This window comes from Capricornis sumatraensis, chromosome 5 (assembly GCF_032405125.1).
Source record: "Capricornis sumatraensis isolate serow.1 chromosome 5, serow.2, whole genome shotgun sequence".
In the NCBI taxonomy this organism is placed as follows: Eukaryota; Metazoa; Chordata; class Mammalia; order Artiodactyla; family Bovidae; genus Capricornis; species Capricornis sumatraensis.
The window spans coordinates 102418084-102441299 of record NC_091073.1 but is presented as its reverse complement, the minus strand read 5'-3'; the positions used below and the strand labels follow the sequence as shown (position 1 = coordinate 102441299).

Sequence of the window (23216 nt, the reverse complement as noted above, 5' to 3'; positions counted from 1 at the left end):
TGTGCTCACCCTCCTGGTCACTCCATCACTTGGCTGAGGTGTGGGTCCTCTTAAGTCTCCAGCTGGCTGGGCTCAGCCTCTGCACCCAAGGTTTTGGTTTCCAAGAGTTTTATGCTGATGTACTGGCCACAAGGGTGGCCTCAGGCAGTTGGGGGCTGAGGAGAAGCAGAGGAGAGAGCCAGGTAACTCCAAATTGGAGAGTGGTTCCCTCTGGGGGCCACAGGAGAGGGCAGAGCAAATGAAGGGGTCAAACTACCAGAAACTGTCACCTGGAACTCACATACAGCAGGTGAGGCGCCCCCCTCTGCCTCACGGGATGAGGGGTTTTGGCTCATGATAGAGAACTGAGGGGATTTCAAACACAGACTCTGGCATCAGCATCTGTCTGGAGCATCAAGTCCTCTATCTGAGCCTCTGTTTCCTTACCTCTGTAAGGGGTTGGGAGTGGGCGTGGGTGGGAATGATCCTAACACCTGTCTCACAGGATTACTGCAAGGATTAAGTGGAAAAATGTTAATACATTGAGTGTAGCACCTGACACATATTCAACTTTCAATAAGTATTATTCAGTAATTGTCATTCAATAGGTGTTATTATTATCTAAAATAACAATAACAATCATAAAATAAATACAGTAACAAAAAACAGGTACTGAGAGCTTTCTGCTCTCTCACAGTAAATAAATCCTTCTGAAGGAAAATTCAGCCTGGTAGGAAATTAAATAGGTTTGGGATGAGGAGATTGCCAATTTTTCTCCTCCTAGAGTATCTATTTTCGAAGTCAGCAGGAAACCGAGGTCACGTTTCTAAATGAGTTTGAACATAAATGGGAACTACACTCACCCAACAGCACCTGACTTTTATTTCTTTTCAGTTCTATGTACATAAATAAACTGTACATACATGAAAAAAAGTACACGTGCAACTTTTGCAGGTCACTGCGTTCTCGGGTTCCCAGAGACTCCCGCTCCAGGTGTGTGAATGCCCTGGTGATATTTTTAATTACAGACATAAGTCTGTGGCCCAGGTACGGGAAAGCGAGTCCTCAAATCGGGCACATTTCACTATGAGAGAAATTTCCAGCTCGATTCCAGGGGCTTCTGCATCTCATTACACTCTTGGTAATTAGCTCTCTCATTACACCCCAGCCCAGTTGGAAGAGGGTATGTTGTTTCCAGGTGTAGAGCTGTGGTGGGCCTCCCTCTACACCTCCTCCAAACTCCAGGCAGGCCTTGAGCCTCCGCCAAATCAGGACAAACACCTCCAGCTGGGTTCACTTCATTACAACTTCCACCTCAGGAAGCATCTCCGTATTTCACATCTGGTCATCCACTTATTAATTATGTACTTCTTAGGACAACTGTGCCTAATTAGGACAGAGTCAAGACCTTTGCTGAGCCCAGTCATTCTTTGTTTTCTTGTTCTTGGTACCTCATTACCCTCCCTCCAAATTATGCTCAATTTGTTTTCCATCCCTGCCACGTTAAGACAATTGTTCTCAGATGTGTGTATTATAGCACACACTTGGCTTTTGCAAAGCTCCTTTTCACATCCTGCTAGAAGGAAAGCTACTTGGCTGGCAGTCTTTATCATTTTGACTCCACTGGAGTGAGCCTAGCTTGGGCTGGTGGGACCCTGTTATCCTCCGTTGTTTACTATGGAATTTCTATGCCCTGGTCCTGGGGAAGCAGCCATACTATGTCTCAGAGCAAGAATCTTGAACACAATGGCCTTGGTACATTCATAGAGGCTGTGGAGCAGGAATTCATTTGTTCCATCAACTTCCAGGCTCTTTGCTAGTTAAGGAGGAAAGAGAGACTAGTGAGACATAGTACTGGCTTCCAGAAGAGCACAGCTCAGAGTAGCAGAGGGTTAGGCTGAAGATTTCAGCCCTCAATCCTATTGGATGTCTTCCTAGATCAAAGGGTAGCCCTGGGAAATACGGAGTCTGGGGAGGGCAAGATGAGAGTGCAGTTACCCGCTCCATGTCACAGGGACTGTCTCTTTTGCTTGCCATTACATTATTCCATATCAGGGTTTGTTATTGCTGTAACAGGCAATCATATCTTTTTTGACTGATAGTGAACACCTTAGCACTAAGACTTTCATGGATATGACTTGACAGTAAGAATGATCAGGCTTTGGTTGCCAATCAACTTGGCTGTTTTTGAGGTTTTCTTCCCAAGCTATTTGAAACACAAATTAATGACTATCAGGCTAAGAAAATATTTAGGCAAGAATGATGTTCTGGAGAGAGGCTGGAGCTTCTACAGGTGAGGTCACTGTGCCCACGGTAGTGATTCCAGCTGGAGGGTCCCTGCCAGATTCCATATGACTGCCCGTCTCAAGGGTATGAGCTGTGGGAGCTTAGGTCTGGTCCTACCACTGAATTTGAGCTGATTCACCTACTCAAAAATGAACTTGTCCTTCAGAGCCTGGACGCAGGGGTCTTCAGCCAAGGGCTTCACGAGGAACTTATATCATTGTTCCTTATCTAACCAGCAGAGATGTAACCACCTGTGAGTGGGAAAAGTTCTACTTGGGCAGTAAGATTAAAAAGCCATTTGTGAAGCAGGAATAAAAACACTGTACAAGGATAAAAAGCCCTGAGATAAATTGTAACCATAGTGCAGGTATAAATGAGTGCTAATGGGGTGAATGGCACAGCATTATCCAGAGTATTACTTATACATTAAGAGGTACAATCACAGGTGATAATAAGATAATCGAAAGTAACAAAACACCCCAGAAGAAACCATTGTCTGCAGTTCTGAGAATACAACTGACCAAAATCTATCAAGGCTCAAAGGAACCTATGCTCTGAATGAGTACTTCCTTTTCACAAAATTTATTTTAAGGGAGGCTGAGTTGGGAGAGATTCCACTTAGCGTCTTCCAAGACCTGAAAGACCACAGTATTGACGGCATGGTTGTGGGACAGCATGTTAAGTGCCAGAGGGCAGATGCCAGTGATGATAATAGAAGGAAGCTCTCCCTAGAGCTGCTCTGGCTTACGGAGTTGGTTCTCTGATGACTGGGCTGGATCTTAGCTCCCAGCCCTCCTTCTTTGGGCTCTTGTCTGTTGTCCACCTCCAGACCCTTCCTCATGGGATACAGACAGTATCCCACATGTGTCCACTCCATCTGTCACTTTGTAGAAGATGAGAGTTTGCTTTGTTTTAATGCCCTTTCTGGGAGGTCTATTTTATTGGCCTTTATAATGGCAAAGCACATTTAGGGAGTGGTTTTCAAGGCTGGAAACGAACTCTTGTGGCCACATATCAGTGTGAGTGGATGCTGGACCTTGCCCTTGGAAGACCCTGGCTCTCTCCAGTGATTTCTGATCATAGCTGTGAACAGCACAAAAGCAGGCTCACAAAATATCCCCAAAGTAGGCCCATAACAAGTAGAAACCCTCACTGTGTTCCAGATGGAGGCAGGTCTTGAGGTGGCTGTACCAGCTCCATCTGCATCCACGGGATCACCACTGAGTAGCTATTCTTGATCTCTTAAAGAATAATGACTGATGCACCATCCTGCATAGGATTTGGGACAAAGAATCACAGACTGCTTTTTCTGTGCAGAACTGACATTTTTCAAGCCTAGCATTATTGCAAGCAAGGCAGGGATTTCACTTTTCTAAATGCTCCCCCGAAACAGTTCATTTGCTATTTGTCTGTTGGTTCTCAAAGTTCTTGGCAGTCTACTCTGTCCAAACCCGTGTCCCTTTCCGCAGCCAATTAAACGATTCTAAGCACTCCCCCATCCCACTCTGGCTCTTCTGGTCTCTTTGTCACCACTCCAGGGCTCTTTGTCCAGAGTGGACAGGAAGGGGAAGAAAGGGAGGACACAGAAGCGCTGAGGGCAGGCCACAGCCACCAGCACTTCCAAACCACAGCAATTAGCTCTGACTCCCCTCTCTCCCTCACCTCTCCCCCACTTCTCAGGGAGACTACTCCAATGATGTTGTTTAGGGACAGTACCTTCTTACATGATCATCTCCCATGTAGATTCAACTTCTTCCTCGTTGGGCCTCTGAAGCTACAGAGATTTACAGTATTCCTTCCAGAATCTCCTGGAAGACCATGTTCCAGTTGCCTGCTGAGTTCCCTTCACAGCCACCCCACTGGCCTGATTTTGAACTCAGCCCCGGGTGTACATCTCTTAGGATTTTGGTTAGAGTCCAGCTTCTGTTCTTCTGTCTTCCAGGTAGGTAATACGGGAGCCCTCAATACTGCGGATCTGTGCCCCGCAGTGTTTGGCGCATATTAGGGTCTCAGGGCACGTTTGCGGAATAAATACAAGAAAAACGAGACAACATTTAAGCTTCTTGAAGCATTTTTTTTTTTTAAATTTTCTGTTTTTCCCACCAAGACCTAAGTTGTACAAACAGGTGTAAAATTCTGACCTCATGTAGTCCAAGTCCTTTCTGCTTTCTTTGCCACGTGTTTTCCAGCTGTGTCCCAGTCAGTGCATCGCTTTCTTCTGTGACATATCAGCCATAGGTGGCAAGAGCACTTGGAGACGTGGGGACAGTGGGGAGGCAAGTGTGCGGGGAGCAGCGGGCTCCCACCCCAGCTGAAAGAGAGCACTGCAGAAACAGCCTCGGCTGGGGGGTGCACAGAGGAGAAAGGTCATGGCTGTACCAGTTTCCTTGCACTTGGCTGGCAGCTGGAGCTACCTTCTAAGATGAGGAAGGCCTAGGGGCTCCCATGGAGAGTGAGCATTTAAGAATAACTAACGGGTTCAGGATGGGGAACACATGTACACCCGTGGCAGATTCATGTCAATGTATGGCAAAACCAATACAATATTGTAAAGTAATTAGCCTCCAATTAAAATAAATAAATTATATTAAAAAAAAAGAATAACTAACACCCAGGCAAGGTGTCAAGTGAGATTAAAAGTTCTCTAACCATCATTTTCTCTTGGCGAGTGGAGGAGGAAAAAAAAAAAAATCAAGAAGAGTTGAATCACTTTTCATTCTTCTGTTTTTGTCTTTAATTTGTGGTGCTTGGTTTTGATACAGCAGAAATAAAAACAAAAAGGCATCAAACCAACAGATCACCTGGGTCCAGGCTACTGCATACAAAACTCTCCCAAGGATTGAGATAAAAGGACTTTATCCCCCAAGACCTGAAGGGGTGAAGAGGTCCTGCTTGGTTAGGAAAACTGGTTGAAAACTACAACTAGCTGAGAAGCCGCTGGTAACAGAGACAGAAAGCAAAGCACATACACTTATTTTGTAGAACTGTAAACTGACAAGGTCAAGAGAATAAAAATCCTACTGCTTATGTAATAGAACCTCACTGAGCAGTTTTAGGAAGGGACTAGAACTCAGGTAACGATCTACTTACCAAAGATTGCTGGGTGTTAGTCATTCATGCATTCATTTTTATTGCTTACAACCTTCCTCCCCATCACACCCTAGACCCTCTGGAACTGACCACATCAAAGTAAATGTCCAACCCAAACAGTCTGTACTGTGAAGTCCCTTTAACATTTATAGAAAAGCCAAAAAGCAAGAGAAAAGAAGCCTTACGCCTTCCTTCCACCCAAGCATCGGTGTGGAGAAAACTAAGTCAGCTCAGAATATACCAACTAACATAGCAAAGAAGGGGCTGTGACCGAGGAAACAGAAGCGACCCAACCCCTGGCCGCTTCCCGCCATGCACCCTGTTCACACTGTGGTTATTTTCTTATCCTTGGTGGCTTGCTTGATGGCTGCCTGCTCGCAGATGATCTCCTTGAGCCGCTGCAGCCGCATGTTCTGGGTGGTCTGGTCTCCCACCCCCGTCTGGCTGCGGTGCAGCAAGGTCAGGGCGTGAATGTACTCCAGCTCCGTGTACTTCACACCCTGGTCCACCACCAGATTCAGGAGCTCGTCGGCCGTGTTGTATAGCATCTCGTAGTATTGCCTGCGAAAGCAAGACACAGCGGGGTTCACTGGCTGCACGGTCAGCAGTCTACACGGGTTCAGTGGTAATGAATGTGCTGTTCAGAAGCTACTGTGTTTACCTATTCAATAAACATTTACTTATCACTGGATGTTGTTCCAGGCTTCCCCAGTGGCTCACCAGTCAAGAAGCTGCCTGTGGTGCAGGAGATTCAGGAGACATGGGTTCGATCCCTGGGTCAGGAAGATCCCCTGGAGGAGGGCATGGCAACCCACTCCAGTACTATTATTTGGAGAATCCCATGGACAGAGGAGCCCAGTGGGCTATTGTCCAAGGGGTCGCAAAGAGTCAGACATAACTGAAGTGACTTAGCAGGCACGCTGACGTTGTTCCAGGTCCCGTGACTATGACGGAGAATAAGACAGATATGACATCTGTCATCCTGGAACTCACTTCACGAGAAGTCTAAATGCAGACCCAGAGAGACCTCTCATCAGGGTCTCAGATCACTCAAGACTTTCTCCTGGTTTTTCATTTGCCTCAGGATATAAAAAAAGAAAGAGAAGTTGGGATGCAGAAGTAAGAGAGAGAGAACCATCCAGCAGACATTGCTAGTAGTTTCTGTCTCATTCAGTCCCTCATTCATCAACATATTCATTGGAGGCTCTGTGAAATATATGGCTTTCTCCATAAAGTGGGATAATAAGAGTACCTCTTGAGGCGATAGCACCTCTTAGGGTCACTGGAAGAATCAGCTAATCCATATAAAGTACTTAGAATGGTGCCTGACACAATTCTACCTGCTCCATAAACATTACCTATTATTACTGGAAACAGATCTATACTAATACATTAATAGTAATGTAGTAATAAAAACAGTAGTATATAATGATGAGCAAAACACAGTCCCTTTCCTCAAATAGCTCAGAGACAGGTAGGAGAAGGTAATGAAAAGCAGAGAAAACTTCTGGCAAAATTAATTTCCATGTACTGGGTCATGTAACACTCGTAATACCTAGGGAGCTATTACTCCCTTTTCTCAGATAAGAAAACTGAAGCTCAGGGACGCGACAGGACTTGCCCAATGTCACAGAGACATCTGTGACTGTGCCAGGATGAACTCAGGTTTCGGACTCTAAGTCCAGTACTCTTCTTCAAGGACACAGACATGACGCTCCAAGTGCCCTGGGTGAGGTCTCAATGCTATGAACTGACAGCAGAGGAAGGAGGAACCAGGCCATGTTGCTGGGACGTGAGGGACCGAGGAAGACTTCCTATGGGGTAGGACACTGTCAGGTGGGGCCTCCAGGAAGGAAATTCTAGACTAAAGGAAAAGAAAAGAGATGAGCAAAGACAGGGAGGAGCAATCTGCTTGGCCTGGGAGTGCAGCTGAACAGAGGAGAGCCATGGGAAAAGGCGCTAACGGCTAAGGGTACAGAGTCTGGCATCAGGTTAGCTGAGTCAACAGAGAACTTGAGACTGAGGTACGTCAACAAAGCACTCCCCACGTGGGGTCCCAGGTTCTGCTGAGAACAGAGGCAGCACTCCAAGCTTCTGGAAGATTACTGTGATGGCACTATGAAAGCAGGATGATCTGGGAAGGGACCAGGTATAATTCTACCAAAAAGGAAGGGACTTGAGAGCCATTTGGCTCAAGGCCCTAAGGCACAGTTGAGGGAGACAGCTATCCATTTATGGAACTACTTAAGAAAACACTGCAACAATTGTTTAAGGACACATGTTTGAAGCTAAATTTGTCACATGGAATAAAAGAGAATTGGGAGCTCAGGGTTCTTTCAAAAGCTAGAAGACAGGACTTTCCTGGCAGTCCAGGGGTTAAGACTTCACCTTCCAATGTGGGTTTGATCCCTGGTCAGGGAGCTAAGATTTCATATGCTTTGGGTCTAAAACACCAAAACATAAAACAGAAGCAATGTAGCAAATTCAATAAAGACTCTAAAAATGGTCCACATCAAAAAAAAATCTAAAAAAAAAAAAGCTAGAAGGGACTTGAGAGCTGAAGCTCTAGAATGGTGCTTCGCCAACTGTAGAGTTACTAGGGAACTTAGGAAAAGAATAGGTCCCCAAGATCTCCATCCCAGAGACTGTGATCCCCAAAAGTTTAGGGCTAGGCAAGACTCTGAGCCAGCATCTATTTGGTAAGTGAATAGTTACAGACCCATTCCCACCTCCTTGAGCCAAGGATCTCAAAGCATTAGGGAAGGAGACAGAAGCAGTAGGTGAGTTGTGATACTTTTCACTGAGATTAAACCAAAAGAATTGAGTTTCTTTGTACAATGGTGTTGATATTTTCATTATTTATCTTAAGAAGTAACACTGAACCCACCAGACCAAGTGATATTGGATTTCTTTTGAAAAATCCAATGAATTGTTTCCAGGGATACTGGCTGGTTTTCTACAGAGACCGCGGTTTCATGCTGGGAGCAGACAACAAAACAAAGATGCCTGGATTTCTAGTCCTGGAGCCTCCAGTGTGATAAGTGATAAAGGGCATGCTACTTAAGCCCTTAATGTTTCAATATCCTCTGTGTGATGAAGACCTTTATAAATCCCAGAATGACACTGCAAAGTGGACTGAGAGACTAAAAGAGTCCTCAGGAGCTGCGGATGAACAGTGCCTCAGAACTGCAAAGCTGAGTTATTAAACAAAATTGACAGGTAACTGATGGTGTATTTTCCATAGTTAAGGGGAAGAAATTCCCCATAACTACAATGATATATTAGATCATAAAGAAACATAAATATTTAAAGAGAGAATGAAATTCATTCATCTTTCAGAATAGTACCCAGGAGCAAAGGATATACTAAATCAGCATAGCAACAGTTCTACTTGGAGGTGGAGAAAGGGTGCTACAAGGTGCCCTAAGGAGAAAAATAGAAAAATGCCTTCAACTATACAGTTAGGATGAGCTTCCATGCTAAACACTGACACACTGAAATGAACATGTAATCCAAGTGGGATAAATAATTTATCAGTGCTTATTGAGGCCCCAGGAAAATGAGAGCTTGATCTTTATCATCACAAATTAAAATAGCAGCCATGGCTTCCAGGGCCCCACGTTTTATACAAGATGGCACTCTACTCGACTGCCGAGACAGGACCAGTGGAATACACATTTGATTTAGACTTTTTCTGGTCCATGACTTGTAGAGCAAGTTTCTTCACAGCTGGTGATATATTCAGAGTCCAATTGCTAGACATGGACCAAATATCCCATTCCAGTAACCAGAGATCCGTGTCCCCCCTTAGGGGTGGAACGTTCTGTGCGGAGGTGGTTCCTCCCTGCTGTTTTTCTCTTGCTTTGCTGAGTGCCTTTGGGCAGAGTTTCCAAGTTTAATGAGCTGAGAGGGAGACAGTGCAAAGATAGAAAAGCGACGTCGTATAGACGGGTCTCACAGTCTATAACATGACAACGTTTGCATTTTGCTTGGGTCCAAGCACATTATTTTTTCATATCTTCCTCATTTCTCCTTTATCCACAGACCTTTCTTCTTTACTTTTTCCCTTATTTTATTTTAATGGTATTGCACTGCAACTTTTTCTCCCCAGTGATTCTCTCTGAAAACATTCATAACAGTAAGCATATGAAGGACATTTTGGTAAGCTGGGCAAATCTTCTTTTTCAAGTGTAAAAATAAAGTTTGTTTTTCTGTGACTGGTTATTAATACATGTGTCATAGCTATCCCTGTGGTTCAGCTAGTAAAAAAATCCACCTGCAATGCGGGAGACCTGGGTTCGATCCCTGAGCTGGGAAGATCCCATGGAGAAGGGAAAGGCTACCCACTCTAGTATTCTGGCCTGGAGAATTCCAGGACTATACAGTCCATGGGGTTGCAAAGAGTCAGACACGACTGAGTGAGTTTCACATAGGATACACAGAATATATATAAAGATTAAGCTTAAAAAAATTACTCATATAATTCCATCACCACATTTAGCATTTCCTTCTAGATTTTCCCCCCCCCATCATGTAGAAGTCTACCATTTCTTTCTTACAGCTGAAAACTTTAGGATGACACATTATTGGACATTTGGGTTGTTTCCATTTTAAAACACTTTCTTTCCTGAGTTCGGATTTCCAAAACAGAATTAGTCAAAAGATAAGTATATATTTTTTTAGGAATTTGGCAATGCTGCCAAATTGCTTTCTAAAAAAGTTGTATCAATATCTTCCTACCAATAGCATATGATAGCCCCTAGCTCCTAATTTTCTTTTCATTTACATGAGGTTGGACAATTTTTTACCTACATATGTATTTTTAATGTGTGTGCATGCACGCTAAGCTGCTTCAGTCGTATCCGACTCTAGGTGACCCTATGGGCTGTAGCTCACTAGGCTCCTCTGCCCACGAGATTCTCAAGGCAAGAATACTGGGGTGGGATGCCATGCACTCCGGCACTGGGAAAGCCCTTTTAAAGTATGTGGGTATGCATATATGTATAAGCAAACTGTTGATATCTTTGTATCTTTTGAGTATTAGTGCTTTTCTTACTTTTCTTTAAGAGTGCTTCCTGTTTTCACAGACATGAAGCAAGGAGAGTTCTAGTCTCTCACCCCTGGCTCTCCTTCCCACTTCACCAAACTCAAAGTTATCACTGTATCTCTGAGAGCTTCTGGAAAGAGTTTCCATTCTCTTCTTTGTCAAGGGAGGGAAGAAAGCCCTAATAAGACCAGTTACTCTCAACCCAGTGACCCCTCATCCCTGTTCTTGCGGGCAGTCCATAACACTTGGGTGTGGGGATGAAAGGAAGGCACCACCTGGGGCCTGCCCACAGTCTCTGGAGAAAGCTCTGCCCTCTGCCACCCTCTACTGCTAGGGTTCAGATTCCTGGATCTCCAAATGGAGACTATATTTTCCACAGATACACAGCTATGTCTCAGACTGGGTTTTATAATCCATCATGATCACTGTAGTAGTTAACAGTGATGTCAAAATTTTAGTTACATTAACACATTCAACCCTTTGAAGTAGCCCCTGCAATCACCCGCATTTTATAAATGAACAAACTGAACTATAGAGAGTATGGGTGATTTGTCCAGGGCCTCAAAATGAAGGACCCTGAACCCTACACCTGCTCCAAAGTCACCCCTAATACAGAAACTATAAAAAGCAAAAGTACTAACTGCACAAGATACTTGTTGAGCTTATTCATTTTTAGTCATGATCTAGGAAAAATGAATTAAATAAAATTCGCATACTAACTCAACCCTCTGCCTTCCATTGTAATGCAACAAAGTAATACTGTGACAATTCAAAATTCATTTATATATTTCCCAGTAATATTTGAATAACACTGGATTTGATCTGGGAATTCAGCACTCTAAACCAGATAATGAAGTCATGTTGTATATTCAGCATTCAAGAGTCACAGGAAAGACTTCTGGCTTTTCATTGTGAAGACTTTCTCATGTAGTCCTTTCTCCCATAATGAGAGTATCAATGTCAATAAAAGAAATAGGCTCTGGAGCTGACTTCTTAAATGTAAGTTTCTAAGGAAATTTACCTGAATCTAATTTAGTAATGACTGTAGCTCCCCAAATTCTTTTTAGCCAATACTTGCAGCATTATGAGTAATTTAATAAAAAACAAGTAGTTGATAGGTCACTAAATTGTGTGGTAAGAGGAGAGTGAAAAAGCTGGCTTAAAACTCAACATTCAAAAAACTAAGATCATGGCATCCAGTTCCATCACTTCATGGCAAATAGATGGGGAAGCAAAGGAAATAGTGACAGACTTTACTTTCTTGGGCTCCAAAATCACTGCAGATGGTGACTACAGCCATGAAATTAAAAGACGCTCACTCCTTGGAGGAAAACCTAGACAGCATATTAAAAAGCAGAGACATTACTTTGCCGACAAAGGTCTGTCTAGTCAGAGCTATAGTTTTTCCAGTAGTCACGTATGGATGTGACAGTTGAAGCATAAAGAAGGCTGAGAGCCAAAGAATTGATGCTTTTGAACTGTGGTGTTGGAGAAGACTCTTGAGAGCCCTTGGATTGCAAGGAGATCTAGCCAGTCAATCCTAAAGGAAATGAACCCTGAACGTTCTTTGGATGATCTGATGCTGAAGCTGAAATTCCAATACTTTGGCCACCTGATACAAAGAGCCGACTCATTAGAAAAGACCCTGATGCGGGGAAAGATTGAAGGCAGGAGGAGAAGGGGACAACAGAGGATGAAATCTTTGGATGGCATTGCTGACTCAATGGACATGAATTTGAGCAAGCTCTGGGAGATGGTGAAGGACAGGGAAGCCTGGTGTGCTGCAGCCCACGGGGTCACAGAGTTGGACACAACTGAGCGACTGAACAACAACAGCATCCGCTGCTTGGTCCTTTAAAATCATGGGCTTCCGGGACTTCTCTGTTGGAATGCAGGGGTACTGGGTTCAATCCCTGGTCAGGGAATTATTTATAGACTCCCACATGTGACAACTAAGAGTTTTTGTGCCTCAACTAAAAGATCCTGCATGCTGCAACAAAGATCAAAGATCTCATGTGCAGCAACCAAGACCTGGCACAGTCAGATAAATAAATAATAAACACTGAAAAAAATCACGCTGGGCCTCCATTAGAATTAGCTGATGCTGATTTTCCCTAAGCTTTGGGAAGCAAGATGCAGTACTGATTGATTTGAAAACATTCTGAACACGTGTAAACTTAGCTCAGATGTACTTTCCAGACCAATAATAAAATGGATGGTAATTCTGTGTGTCAGAAAAAGAAATTACTTTATTAAAAATATAAATATAATTGCTCTCATTTGTCTTCCCCTTCAAAGAGCTCAGAGTTTGTTACAGACAGGATTGAAAATTCTAATTTGAAAGAGCTGAAGTTATTTCCATTTTAAGAATGAGAAAACTAAGGTAAAGAAAAGCTAAATAATTTTCTGAGAGTTTGTGGCAGAATTACATTTGTATTCTACATGAGGATAGTTATTAACACTCCTTACAACAAGTTGTGCAGTTTTTGTTCTGACCAGGATAATCCAGAAGAGAAGTGAAGAATGGTCTTTAGGAAAAAACAGTGCAGAACTTCCTTCAGCTGATGGCAGCTGAAAACCTTTCAAGAGGTGGAGAGCCTGGAGGCCACTGCTACAAGGCTTGCAGAAACTGGATGGGACATCTACCTACATTTTCTTTATATAATGTGGTACATATACCACAGATTCCCTCAACGGCACTTATGCTTGCTGCTAAGTCACTTCAGTCGTGTCCAACTCTGTGCGACCCCATAGATGGCAGCCCACCAGGCTCCCCCATCCCTGGGATTCTCCAGGCAAGAACACTGGAGTGGGTTGCCATTTCCTTCTCCAATGCATGAAAGTGAAAAGTGAAAGTGAAGTCGCTCAGTTGTGTCCGACCCTTAGCATGGACTACAGCCTCCCAGGCTCCTCCATCCATGGGATTTTCCAGGCAAGAGTACTGGAGTGGGGTGCCATTGTCATCTCTGGGCACTTATGCTTAAATGATGGTTATCCATTGGTCTGTTTCTGATAACTAGTAATGGGGGGCAGGGCTGTCTCCCCAGGGGAGATGTTAAACCTTCAAGTCATCTGCGTTCATTCCTCTCAGTAACAGACCCTGATATTTTTGATAGCAGTGGCCAGCGTCTTGCTTTATGTCTCTTCAAAAAATACAACTACTCAGAGGAACTTCTCTGAGATCCAGCCCTTTTGAGATGAGGACCTCTCCCAAGCTCAGTTACAGTTACCAAAACGGGAAGAAAATGTCTTTTTGTTCCTTTAGTTGGTAGTTTTGCTCCCCATCTTTGGAACATATTCTAAATTATAAATATCTATGGTTAAAATTTCTTCCTCAGCGACTTAAGGATTCACGTGTCACCCTCTGCTGCATCAGATAATTTTTTAAATTAAGTTTTCTGCAACAGGGCTGGAGGAAGATCTGCATTTTTAAATTCAGTACAATTAAAACTGTGTCTCTTTGGTCTGGCACTGCCTTTGGTCAAACCCCACTGGTATGAATAATTATTCAGTCCATTAAGAAGTCTACTTGACTCCTTCTCCCATTTTGAAGGTTTTAATAAATATTGATCAGGCACATTTCTGTTTGCACTTGCCAAAGCAATTCTGATGGATTCATCTTCTGATGTTATCAAATAATGAAATATGAAAGAGTGAATAGAATTACCCTCTTGTTCTGTGATTTTTTATTTAGGTCCTTCATTTTACTTTCATAATTGTGTTTGTCTCATATGCCTGTAAATGCTCTTTTGATTATCAAAAGGTGAGTTCAGGTTAAGGCGAGTATGCTGTGCTGACTATCATTTACGAGTCTTTTCCATTAAAAAAGTATAATTCATTGAATATCACTTTAGAAAGTCTTTTCAATTAAAAAAATGATCTAATATCATGGGTTGATAACAGGACATAGTATTATGCACTTTGGTGGCCTCAACACTATAAATTGTTTACCAATTAGCACAAGGCCTTTGTATTGGATATTGTCTATATTTCTCAGATTAGCAATCTGGGAGACAACTGTTGAGATATGCTGGATAAAAATAATTCAAAAGTCCTATGGCTTTTTCAGTTTTAAAGTAATGAAATGGAATGATCAACTTTTCAATAAATAATGCAAAGGATTTCTTCAAAGGAAAACCTAATATTATTATTACTAATGCTTAGGAAGCTCTAATAACATTTTAAATGCTAATATACAAAGGTATAGTCCTTGGCTACAAGAAGCTTTTTTTTAAATCTACACTTAAAAAAAAATCCAATCTAGGCCTAGATCAAAGATCTCTAAGACACCAGGGAAATGTTTTAATAATTGACTACTCTCTTTCAGATCATGAGAAAGAGAGTTGAGGGGCCCTAGAGAAGGTACAGAAACCAAGGTTTCTGCTTCAGGTGATGAAATGGAGAAGTGAAGGGGTAACAGGTGTTGGGTTTTTGTTTTTATAACATGGAGATTCTTCTCTACCTGTAGTGCTTGGAGAGAAAGGTCCGTGAGGATAGGCATAGAATGCATGGTTTGATGGGAGAACATGTTCATTAGAATATTAAGCCAATGAGACCAGGATGATGGATTGACTCTGGTAGGTGCCAGTTAGTTGCATCCAACCGACTCTGCCCCAGCCAGCTACCTCATCAGTGTGTTAAGACAAAACTTTGACAAGGTTGAATGGACAGTTCAAGCAAGCCATTATTCCTGCTGGGGGCTTAAGATGCAAGAACTGGTATTCAGCCAACAGTTGGCAGAGTTACTGAAACACTGACTCCTTCCTTACCTTTCAGTCCTAGTCAAGGACCCTCCCATGCTTTTCAGTAGTGTTTAGGAAATTTCTCTACTTTGCCAAGACAAAAGACTGTATCTTTTAGGAATGAAGGGCCAGAAAGGAAAATAGTCTGGGCAGAGAGACCAAAAAATCCAGGGATTATTTGTAAAGTATGAGCATATGGAAATCAGCAGGTCCCAAGGGCAAAAATTCAAGGGTGTGTTTACTAAACTCTTAGATTATTTATGAAAGACAGAGGAAAAAAAAAAACAAAAAAACAACTAAATAAGCCAAAGCTACAAACTGGGCTACCTGAGATTCCAGGATACATGACTCAGAATGGATGTCAATTAGAAAAATAATTAATGAAATCAGAAGGAGCTAGTGGAAATGTGTACAATATCCAGCAGGGTTTAATTAAAGAGCCAAATATTCTGACAAACGTGATGGATAGCTTTGGATAGCAGTATGAATCTGGTGGATGTAAAGACCACTGTGGCTGATATATATTTGGATGTCAGTGAGCCATTTTATACAGTGCCTCTCAAAAAATACAACTAGCAAAATGAATTTATTCTAAATGACTACCCTGATAGATCACAGACTGAAAAATAAACAAAAGGTGATGATGAAGGCAAATCAAATTCAGAAGTGAAAGCATCTGCTGAATGCTAAGGACACTTCCTTCTAACCGATCTCAACTAACACTTTAATTAATGTGCTGGAACATATAAAAACAGTGTGGAAAAAGTCAAACGCTACAAATGGGGAAAGGCTGGGAACAGCAACAAAGTAATAGAAATAGTATAAAGGAAGCCAGAGAATTTAGACTCATGGGTGGCAAATAATGGAATGAGATTTCTTTTTTAGAAAAGCCCAGGCGAATCTGTCTAGAAGAAATTCTGATCTCCTGTAGTGGGGATTCCCAGGTGGCACAGTGGTTAAAAAAAAAAAAATCCACCTGCCAATGCAGGAGACATAGGAGATGCTGGGTTTGATCTCTGGATCAGGAAGATTCCCTGGAGGAGGAAAATGGCAATCCACTGCAGTATTCTTGCCTGGAGAATCCCATGGACAGAGGAGCCTGGCGGGCTAAAGTCCATGGGGTCTCGAGGAGTTGGACACAACTTAGCTACTAAACTGGCTCTTCCCCGGTGGCTAAGAGGTTAAAGTGTCTGCCTCTAATGCAGGTGACCTGGGTTCGATCCCTCGGTGGGGAAGATCCCCTGGAGAAGGAAATGGCAACCCACTCCAGTATTCTTGCCTGGAGAATCCCATGGACGGAGGAGCCTGGTGGGCTACAGTCCATGGGGTCACAAAGAGTCGGACACGACTGAGCGAATTAACTAACTTAGCTACTAAACAACAACATATTCAATAGTTGGGAGAAACTTTAGAACAGCACTAGTTAAAAAAAAAAAAAAAGGTCCATGAGGGTGTGTTGAGTTAAGGGCATTAAATCAGGGCATTTTTTCCCTTTAACTTACTATTAAAAAAGTGCCAGTTATAGGACAAGAAGGTGATGATAACCTGATAAAACTATGATGAACTTCATAGTTTATACTGCTTTATGCTACAAGCCAATTGAAATAAAATAAGAAAAGAGCATCAAATGGGATTAAAGGGGCAGAAGGCCAGAGGAAAATAGAAGATTTGAAGAAATTCAGTACAATTTTTGCTCAAATGTCAGCTTATCAATAAGTGAGGTTTCCCCTGACAACCTTAACCTAAATGATACCTGCCCCATCCTCATTAAGCTTTATCCTTTTACTGAGCTTGTTTTCCTTTTAGCTTTCATCCTCATCAAAAATATGTATCTTTTCCAAGATATATTTTAATATGTGTTATATATTTTAAAAATGTGTGTGCACATACACACAATTAGACACAGCATAATACAGTGGTTAAGATCATGGTCTCAGGAGTCAGGAACCTGGGTTCAAATCTCAATTCTGCCTCTTGTTCCCGGGCAATTTATGACTCTCTCTGGGCCTTAATTTCTTCATCTGAGAAAGGCAAAAGTAAATGAGGTTGTTAGAAGGATCAAATGATGAAGAACAGTGGCTGGAACAGAGCTGTGTAAGTATTGATTACATAAATGTCTGTCTCCCATCCTCAAATGCAGGCTGTACGAAAGCAGAGTTGAATTCTGTACCATTTGTTGTTACCCATCTGGGCTGAGTACAGGGCATCTGAGTGGTGAATAAAGGAAAGGGAAAGAATGAATGAGACAGCCGACAGTCGGTAAACTTCATTAAGTGACAGAACACAAGATAAAAGAACAGTCGATGATTCTTTGACCCCCGCCGGTGGGTGGGGGAAGCATGAATAAGACAGGTGGCTCTGTGTAACAGGGTAAATTCTAGGGTGGTGATGTGGATGTCTGGGATAAATGGTTGCAAATGAAAAAGGGGAGGGCACGGAGGGAAGATGTGTTTGGGGATAGTGATGTGCAATCCTCTCAACTTTTCTTTCATTCTTTGGCAGAATTAGACATCAATCTCATATATTTACTTAATCTGTTTGACCTCGGCAACTTCTTAGCCTATTTGAACTTCAGTTTCTTCATTTATGCAACGAGGTAGGATAATATAACGTCTCATGGGAGATTTGAGGATTAAATCAAATGACATGGTAGGACACCCACCATGTAAAAATGGTAACGAAACACACACACAAATAAAAAACCACAGCTAACTTTTACTGTACTGGCCACACATATATTATCTCTCTGGATCCTACTTTATCATAACTGTGTAAGGCATCATACTGAAATGATTTCTTACTAATCTTTCCCCTTGCAACTCTAGGCTCAAAAGATGGGTTTCTTTTCTAGCCTTCCCTGCTCCTTTCTTTCTAAGATTGGTTTTATGCCTTTAATCCCCATCCCTCCCGATGCCTTTAGGATCCTGCTGGGGTTTTGTTTTGCTGTTTTGTTTTGAACTCTTGTATCTACTATCTATCCCTTTCATGGGTTCTTTCACATCTGCTTCAAGCATCCTTGTTTCTCCTATTTTGAAAAAACAAACGAAACAACAAACTCCAAGCCCTTCACGCAATCCTGTGTCCACTCTGTGTCTCATCGCGTCTCTTTTCTCCCTTTTACTGTCAAATTTCTCAAAAAAAAAAAAAATCATTTGTATTCACTATCCTTCAAAGGCCTCCATTTTGTTTGAAACTGAAAGGTCACTGATGACATCCTAGTGGACAAACACAGTGGTCTTTCCCCTCGACAGCTTCCATCTTTGAGCCACATCATCAAGCTCTTCTCCCAGCAACCCGAGTCCCTTCTTTCCTTTATCGGCTCCTATTCCGTCTGCCCACTGCAGGCCTTCCTCCCAGTCAGGCACTTGCCCTTTGCTCTTTCTCTGCTTGCCAAAGTCTTATCTGTACATGAGACGGTCTCTTCTCACGATCTGGTCTTTGAAATAGATCAGAACTGCATTTTCAGACATGATGACAACTGGGTTTTAGAAAGACCTCTCAAGGTGGAGGTCAGATGGTCTGCAGGTGGAGGTCAGATGGTCTGAGAAGCCAGAGAATCTTCAGGCTGTGGGACCACCCAGCTTCTCCTTGCTTTGCTCAGATCTCCTCTATTAGGCCATATCCATCTTCTAGGTTTCCTCATAACTCTTGTTCCCAAGCTTGTAATGGAATAAAATCAACCTCAAAGAGAGAGAAGGGCACCAATACCTTGATAGAAAAGCCAGGAAAATTTAGGCCCTCACCTCTAGTAGCTTTTTGTTCAGGTCACCATTGGAATCAACTATTAGAGTACCCACTAGGTGGAGAGGAAAGGGAAGGCTGGCAGTAAGGATAGGAGAAAGCTGGAGGGATACCTTTCACCAGAAGCTACTGTGAAATGAAATATTTCCTGCCATGTTGGTAAATAAGGATGTCACAGCCATGGGGTGGTGGGGTGGGGGGCGGGATTCGAGGAAGCCCGAAAGGCAGGCATCCCACATCTGCCACTCCCTGTGTGGATGAGGAATTAAGGATGTGAATAATCAAGAAGCAGGATTTGGCCCCATAGCTGAGATGCATATGAAAGGAATGAACTCAGTGAGCCCGCATGCTTACACTTCCCATACACAGACCAGCACTGCTGCTGCTGCTGCTGCTGCTAAGTCACTTCAGTTATGTCTGACTCTGTGCGACCTCATAGACGGCAGCCCATGAGGCTCCCCTGTCCCTGGGATAAATTCCTTAAGTTGAGATATCTGGTTCTCCTTAATGAACGATAATCTTTGGATATTCAGATTACCTGCTCTTTCCGGAAAAATGATGTAGACTGACTCCTCCCTCAGCCTCCTTAGAAACAGTTCTCTCAGGGGCCCCTGAGATGCTATCTCCTGGACTCGAAGTCCCAGTAATCCCAGAGAATAAACATAACTCTCAACTTTTAGGCTGTGCATATATATATATATATATCTTTAGTTGACACTACTTTCTACTTTCTATATACATTTAGTTGACATCACTGGTCTGGTTGAGGGAGCTCAATGTGAGGGAGGGAAGATTTAAGATGCTCGTAATTATATATAAAATTATAAATCAGGAGGAGAGTAACCATCTTGTTTAATATCTTGACAACGACATACAACAGGCTTAATAACCTTAGTTTGGCAGGTAAATAGAGGCCCTGAGAGGAAGGCCAAGCGCTTCTCGTGACTGACACTGGATTCAGACCCTGGGCCTTTGGGTGCTCTGCACTGGCACTGGGAGTGGCCTGTACATGGTGAGGGCTGGCGCCAGGTTCTTAGAACTGGGGTTTGAGTTCCCAGAGGATGTCTGAGGGAAATGAGACATAACAGGATAAAATTAACCACAGGAAAATTAATTTTTAGAGTTAGCAGAGAAAATCAGGCATTGAGGGATGGAATAGCAATTTTTTTAAACTGACCCTTTCCATATAAAAAGACTAACAGTGAGACTGCTCAACGATGCCTTTCTCCTAAGTCTGTATAAAGAGAAAAGGGCCTTTGATGGGGAATATATATATAGCATTTGCATTCTTTTTTAGGAAGAAAAAGTATCAGATTTGAGAAACCTCCCCGAAAGGGCAACGTTATGAGAGAAAGGTCTTTGAGTACGCTTAATACCTCTATTTAAATGCTAATGCTAACCTATAGCTCTGGACCACACAGAAACTAAAGTTTTCAAAGAGCAGAAAGTGAATTTAAAATGAAAACTTAATTTCTGGAATAAAAGGTCTGATTTTTCTTATTTCTGCAGAGAGGCTAACACACAGAATTTCATGAGAGGAATACATTTTTGCTCAGAGTAAAAACCAGAGGGTGACACAGCAGGGGAGTTTGAGGGCAGCGTAGGGGCTGCCTTCATGGCAAGCAGGAGTCACCCCTCAAAAGACCTGCCTTTGGAGGTCAACACTGGTCACAAACTGTACCTGCCTGGAAGGGAACGCTTTTTTCCCCTCCACAGTAATGGTCCACGCTGTGTTTAGAAGGAAAGCTGCCTGGGGTCAGGAGCACACAGCGCGCAGTCAGGGGCTCTGGGAAGACTGGGTGTTGCTTTACTTCCCTTGGAACCAGCGGTAATGAACGCAGTGACTGAGGCCCCTGAGTGCTAGGGAAATGTCCATCCTGAAATCAGAGTTCATGGAGGCTGGGACACCCACTTGTTCAGGGAATCAAATTCAGAAAAATCAAACCAAATGAAATTAGGAAATAACCTGTGCTGGGGGTAATGACTAAGAAGGGGACACAAGGAAGTTTCTGGGTGGATTCTGATATTCTCTGTTTTTATCTGGGTGATGGTTATCTTTAGCTGAGTGTATTCACTTTGAAAAAAGTAATCAAGCTGTGAGGACTTCCCTGGTCGTCCAGTGGCCAAGACTCCAAGCACCCACCCAATGCAGGGAGCCTGGGTACCATGTCTGGTCAGGGAACTAGATCCCACACACCCCAACTAAAAGAGTCCATGTGTTACAACTAAGACCCAGCACAGCCAAACAAGCAAATAAATAAAAGTAAATATGAAAAAAGTAATCAAGCTGTATAGTTAAGATTTGTACAGTTTACAGTATGTATATTATACTTCAATAAAATATATATTTCCTTCCTTTACCCACTTCCCTTCCTACTCTGAATAAAAAAGAAAGAGAGAGCAGGCAACACGCTAGGTGTTGGGGTGGGGACCTGGATTTTCTAATTCAGTCTCATATCCTAACATTAAGACAACTGCTAACTTAATGAACCTTGAAAACATACTAACTAAAAGAAGCTCATCACAAAAGATCACATGCTATTATTTACATGCTATACCCAGAACAGGCAAATCCATAGAGACAAAGTAGACAAGTGGTTGTCAGGGGTGGGGTGGAGGGATGAGGAGTGACTGCTAGCGGCTACTGGGTTTCTTTTGGGGGGTAATAAGAAACGCTGTAAAAATAGCTAGTGATGATGGCTATGCAACTCTACGACTACACAAAGAAAAGCGAACTGCACACTTTCAAAGGGTTAATGTTTATGGTATGTAAATTCTATCTCAATAAAGCTGTTATAAAAATGCTAATTTTATGAACTAGAACTCCATCTTAACCATACAGAAGACATATACCCACAGCCAATAGTGTTGTGAAGACTGATCCATTAATCAAGACATTTGCTGCAGTTCCATGTTATTCTGTGACATTTGCAGAAAAGATTCTGTAAGCTGACAGATACAGAAATATTTTCACCAGCTCACATTTCACTGAGTGCCCTGAATGAACTAAAGCCATTTCTCAGGGTTCTACATTTTTGTAGGTTCTGTGACTTTCCAGCATCTTTGCACCAAAAGCCTTTGAACTCCCTCCATCCTTATACTCTATTCTCAGGAAAAATTTATGACAACTCATGAAGAATAACCTCCACTAGGAAAACAGGATAAGACTGGGAATAATTCTAGGTATATGATTACAGAGTAACAGAAATATAATTGAGTCGAAGATCCACTAATGATTATACTGATTTTTTATTAAGGGGAACAGTGACCATTTATTACTATTTAACCCTTGGTGTGCATGCTCAGTCATGTCTGTCTCTGTGACCCCATAGGTGTTAGCCTGCCAGGCTCCTCTATCCATGGAATTTTCCAGGCAAGAATACTGGAGGGGGCTGCCGTTTCCTGTTTCAGGGGATATTCTTGACCAAGGGATCAAACCTGCATCTCTCATGTCTCTAACACTGGCAGGTGGATTCTTGACTGCTGGCACTGCCAAATGCTTTAAAGTTCACCTGATTTCATCCTCACAATTGAGCATCACAAAGGCTAAATACCTAAGGATGGCAGGCTGGTTAACAAAAGCCAGATCCCTAGCCTACCTCCCCCAGATCATTCCAGAAAAACTCTGATTTGGGCCATGAGAAAACAATTCCCACCCCGAGTCAAGTCCGGGGAGACAAAAGTGTTTACTCATAATCAAGAGGCTTATCAGGATCACATATATGACAGCACTGTAAACGGCTAATGCAAATACACATATGTGGCAAGACTACATGAATATTATTTCAAACTGGGTATCAGATGCGGGATAAATGAGAAGCTGAGGTATACTCACAGAAGCTGACTGCTCTATGAAATAAAAGTCATATTTTATGGAAAGACAGGACAAATTTTAACATAAAAATTCTCTACCTTTTGGTTTCCTTTCTCTCCCCCACTGTGCATTATAGATCCGTATTATGCATCGACCAGATTGCGGCCATCAGGCAGGATACCTGCTCAACCACAAACAGCAACATTCTTGTAGCATCAACAAGACAATCCATTAAAAGATAACATTCCTTCTTGAGCTTGTACAGGGTCACATGACCCACTATGACGACACTTAAATTTGCGTTATGTAAACTTCCAATAGTACATTACTTGATGTATAGCCCTCTGTTTCAAGAAACCTTACATGACTGTACCTTGACTTCTAATGGGTGGAACAGTTCTTAGAGCTTTCTGAGATGCTCTTCGCCAACTATAATCCTTAAATTTGGCTTAAATAAAAACTTCTGTCTCTTTCTTAGATCTATAGATTCATTTTTCATCTACAGCTCAAAGTGTGA

At 42.5% G+C, this 23216-nt stretch overlaps 1 protein-coding gene across 1 annotated transcript in view; it reads right to left on the bottom strand.

The window, feature by feature from the left end:
* Positions 1-4437: 4437 nt before the first annotated feature.
* Positions 4438-23216, bottom strand: part of EXOC4 (exocyst complex component 4) — an 816431-nt gene continuing 797652 nt past the window's right edge. Inside the window, exon 18 of the mRNA XM_068972655.1 lies at positions 4438-5916. Within this exon, the coding sequence (XP_068828756.1) occupies positions 5679-5916 (238 nt within the window). The 3' untranslated portion in view covers positions 4438-5678. The remainder of the gene's footprint in view (positions 5917-23216) is intronic.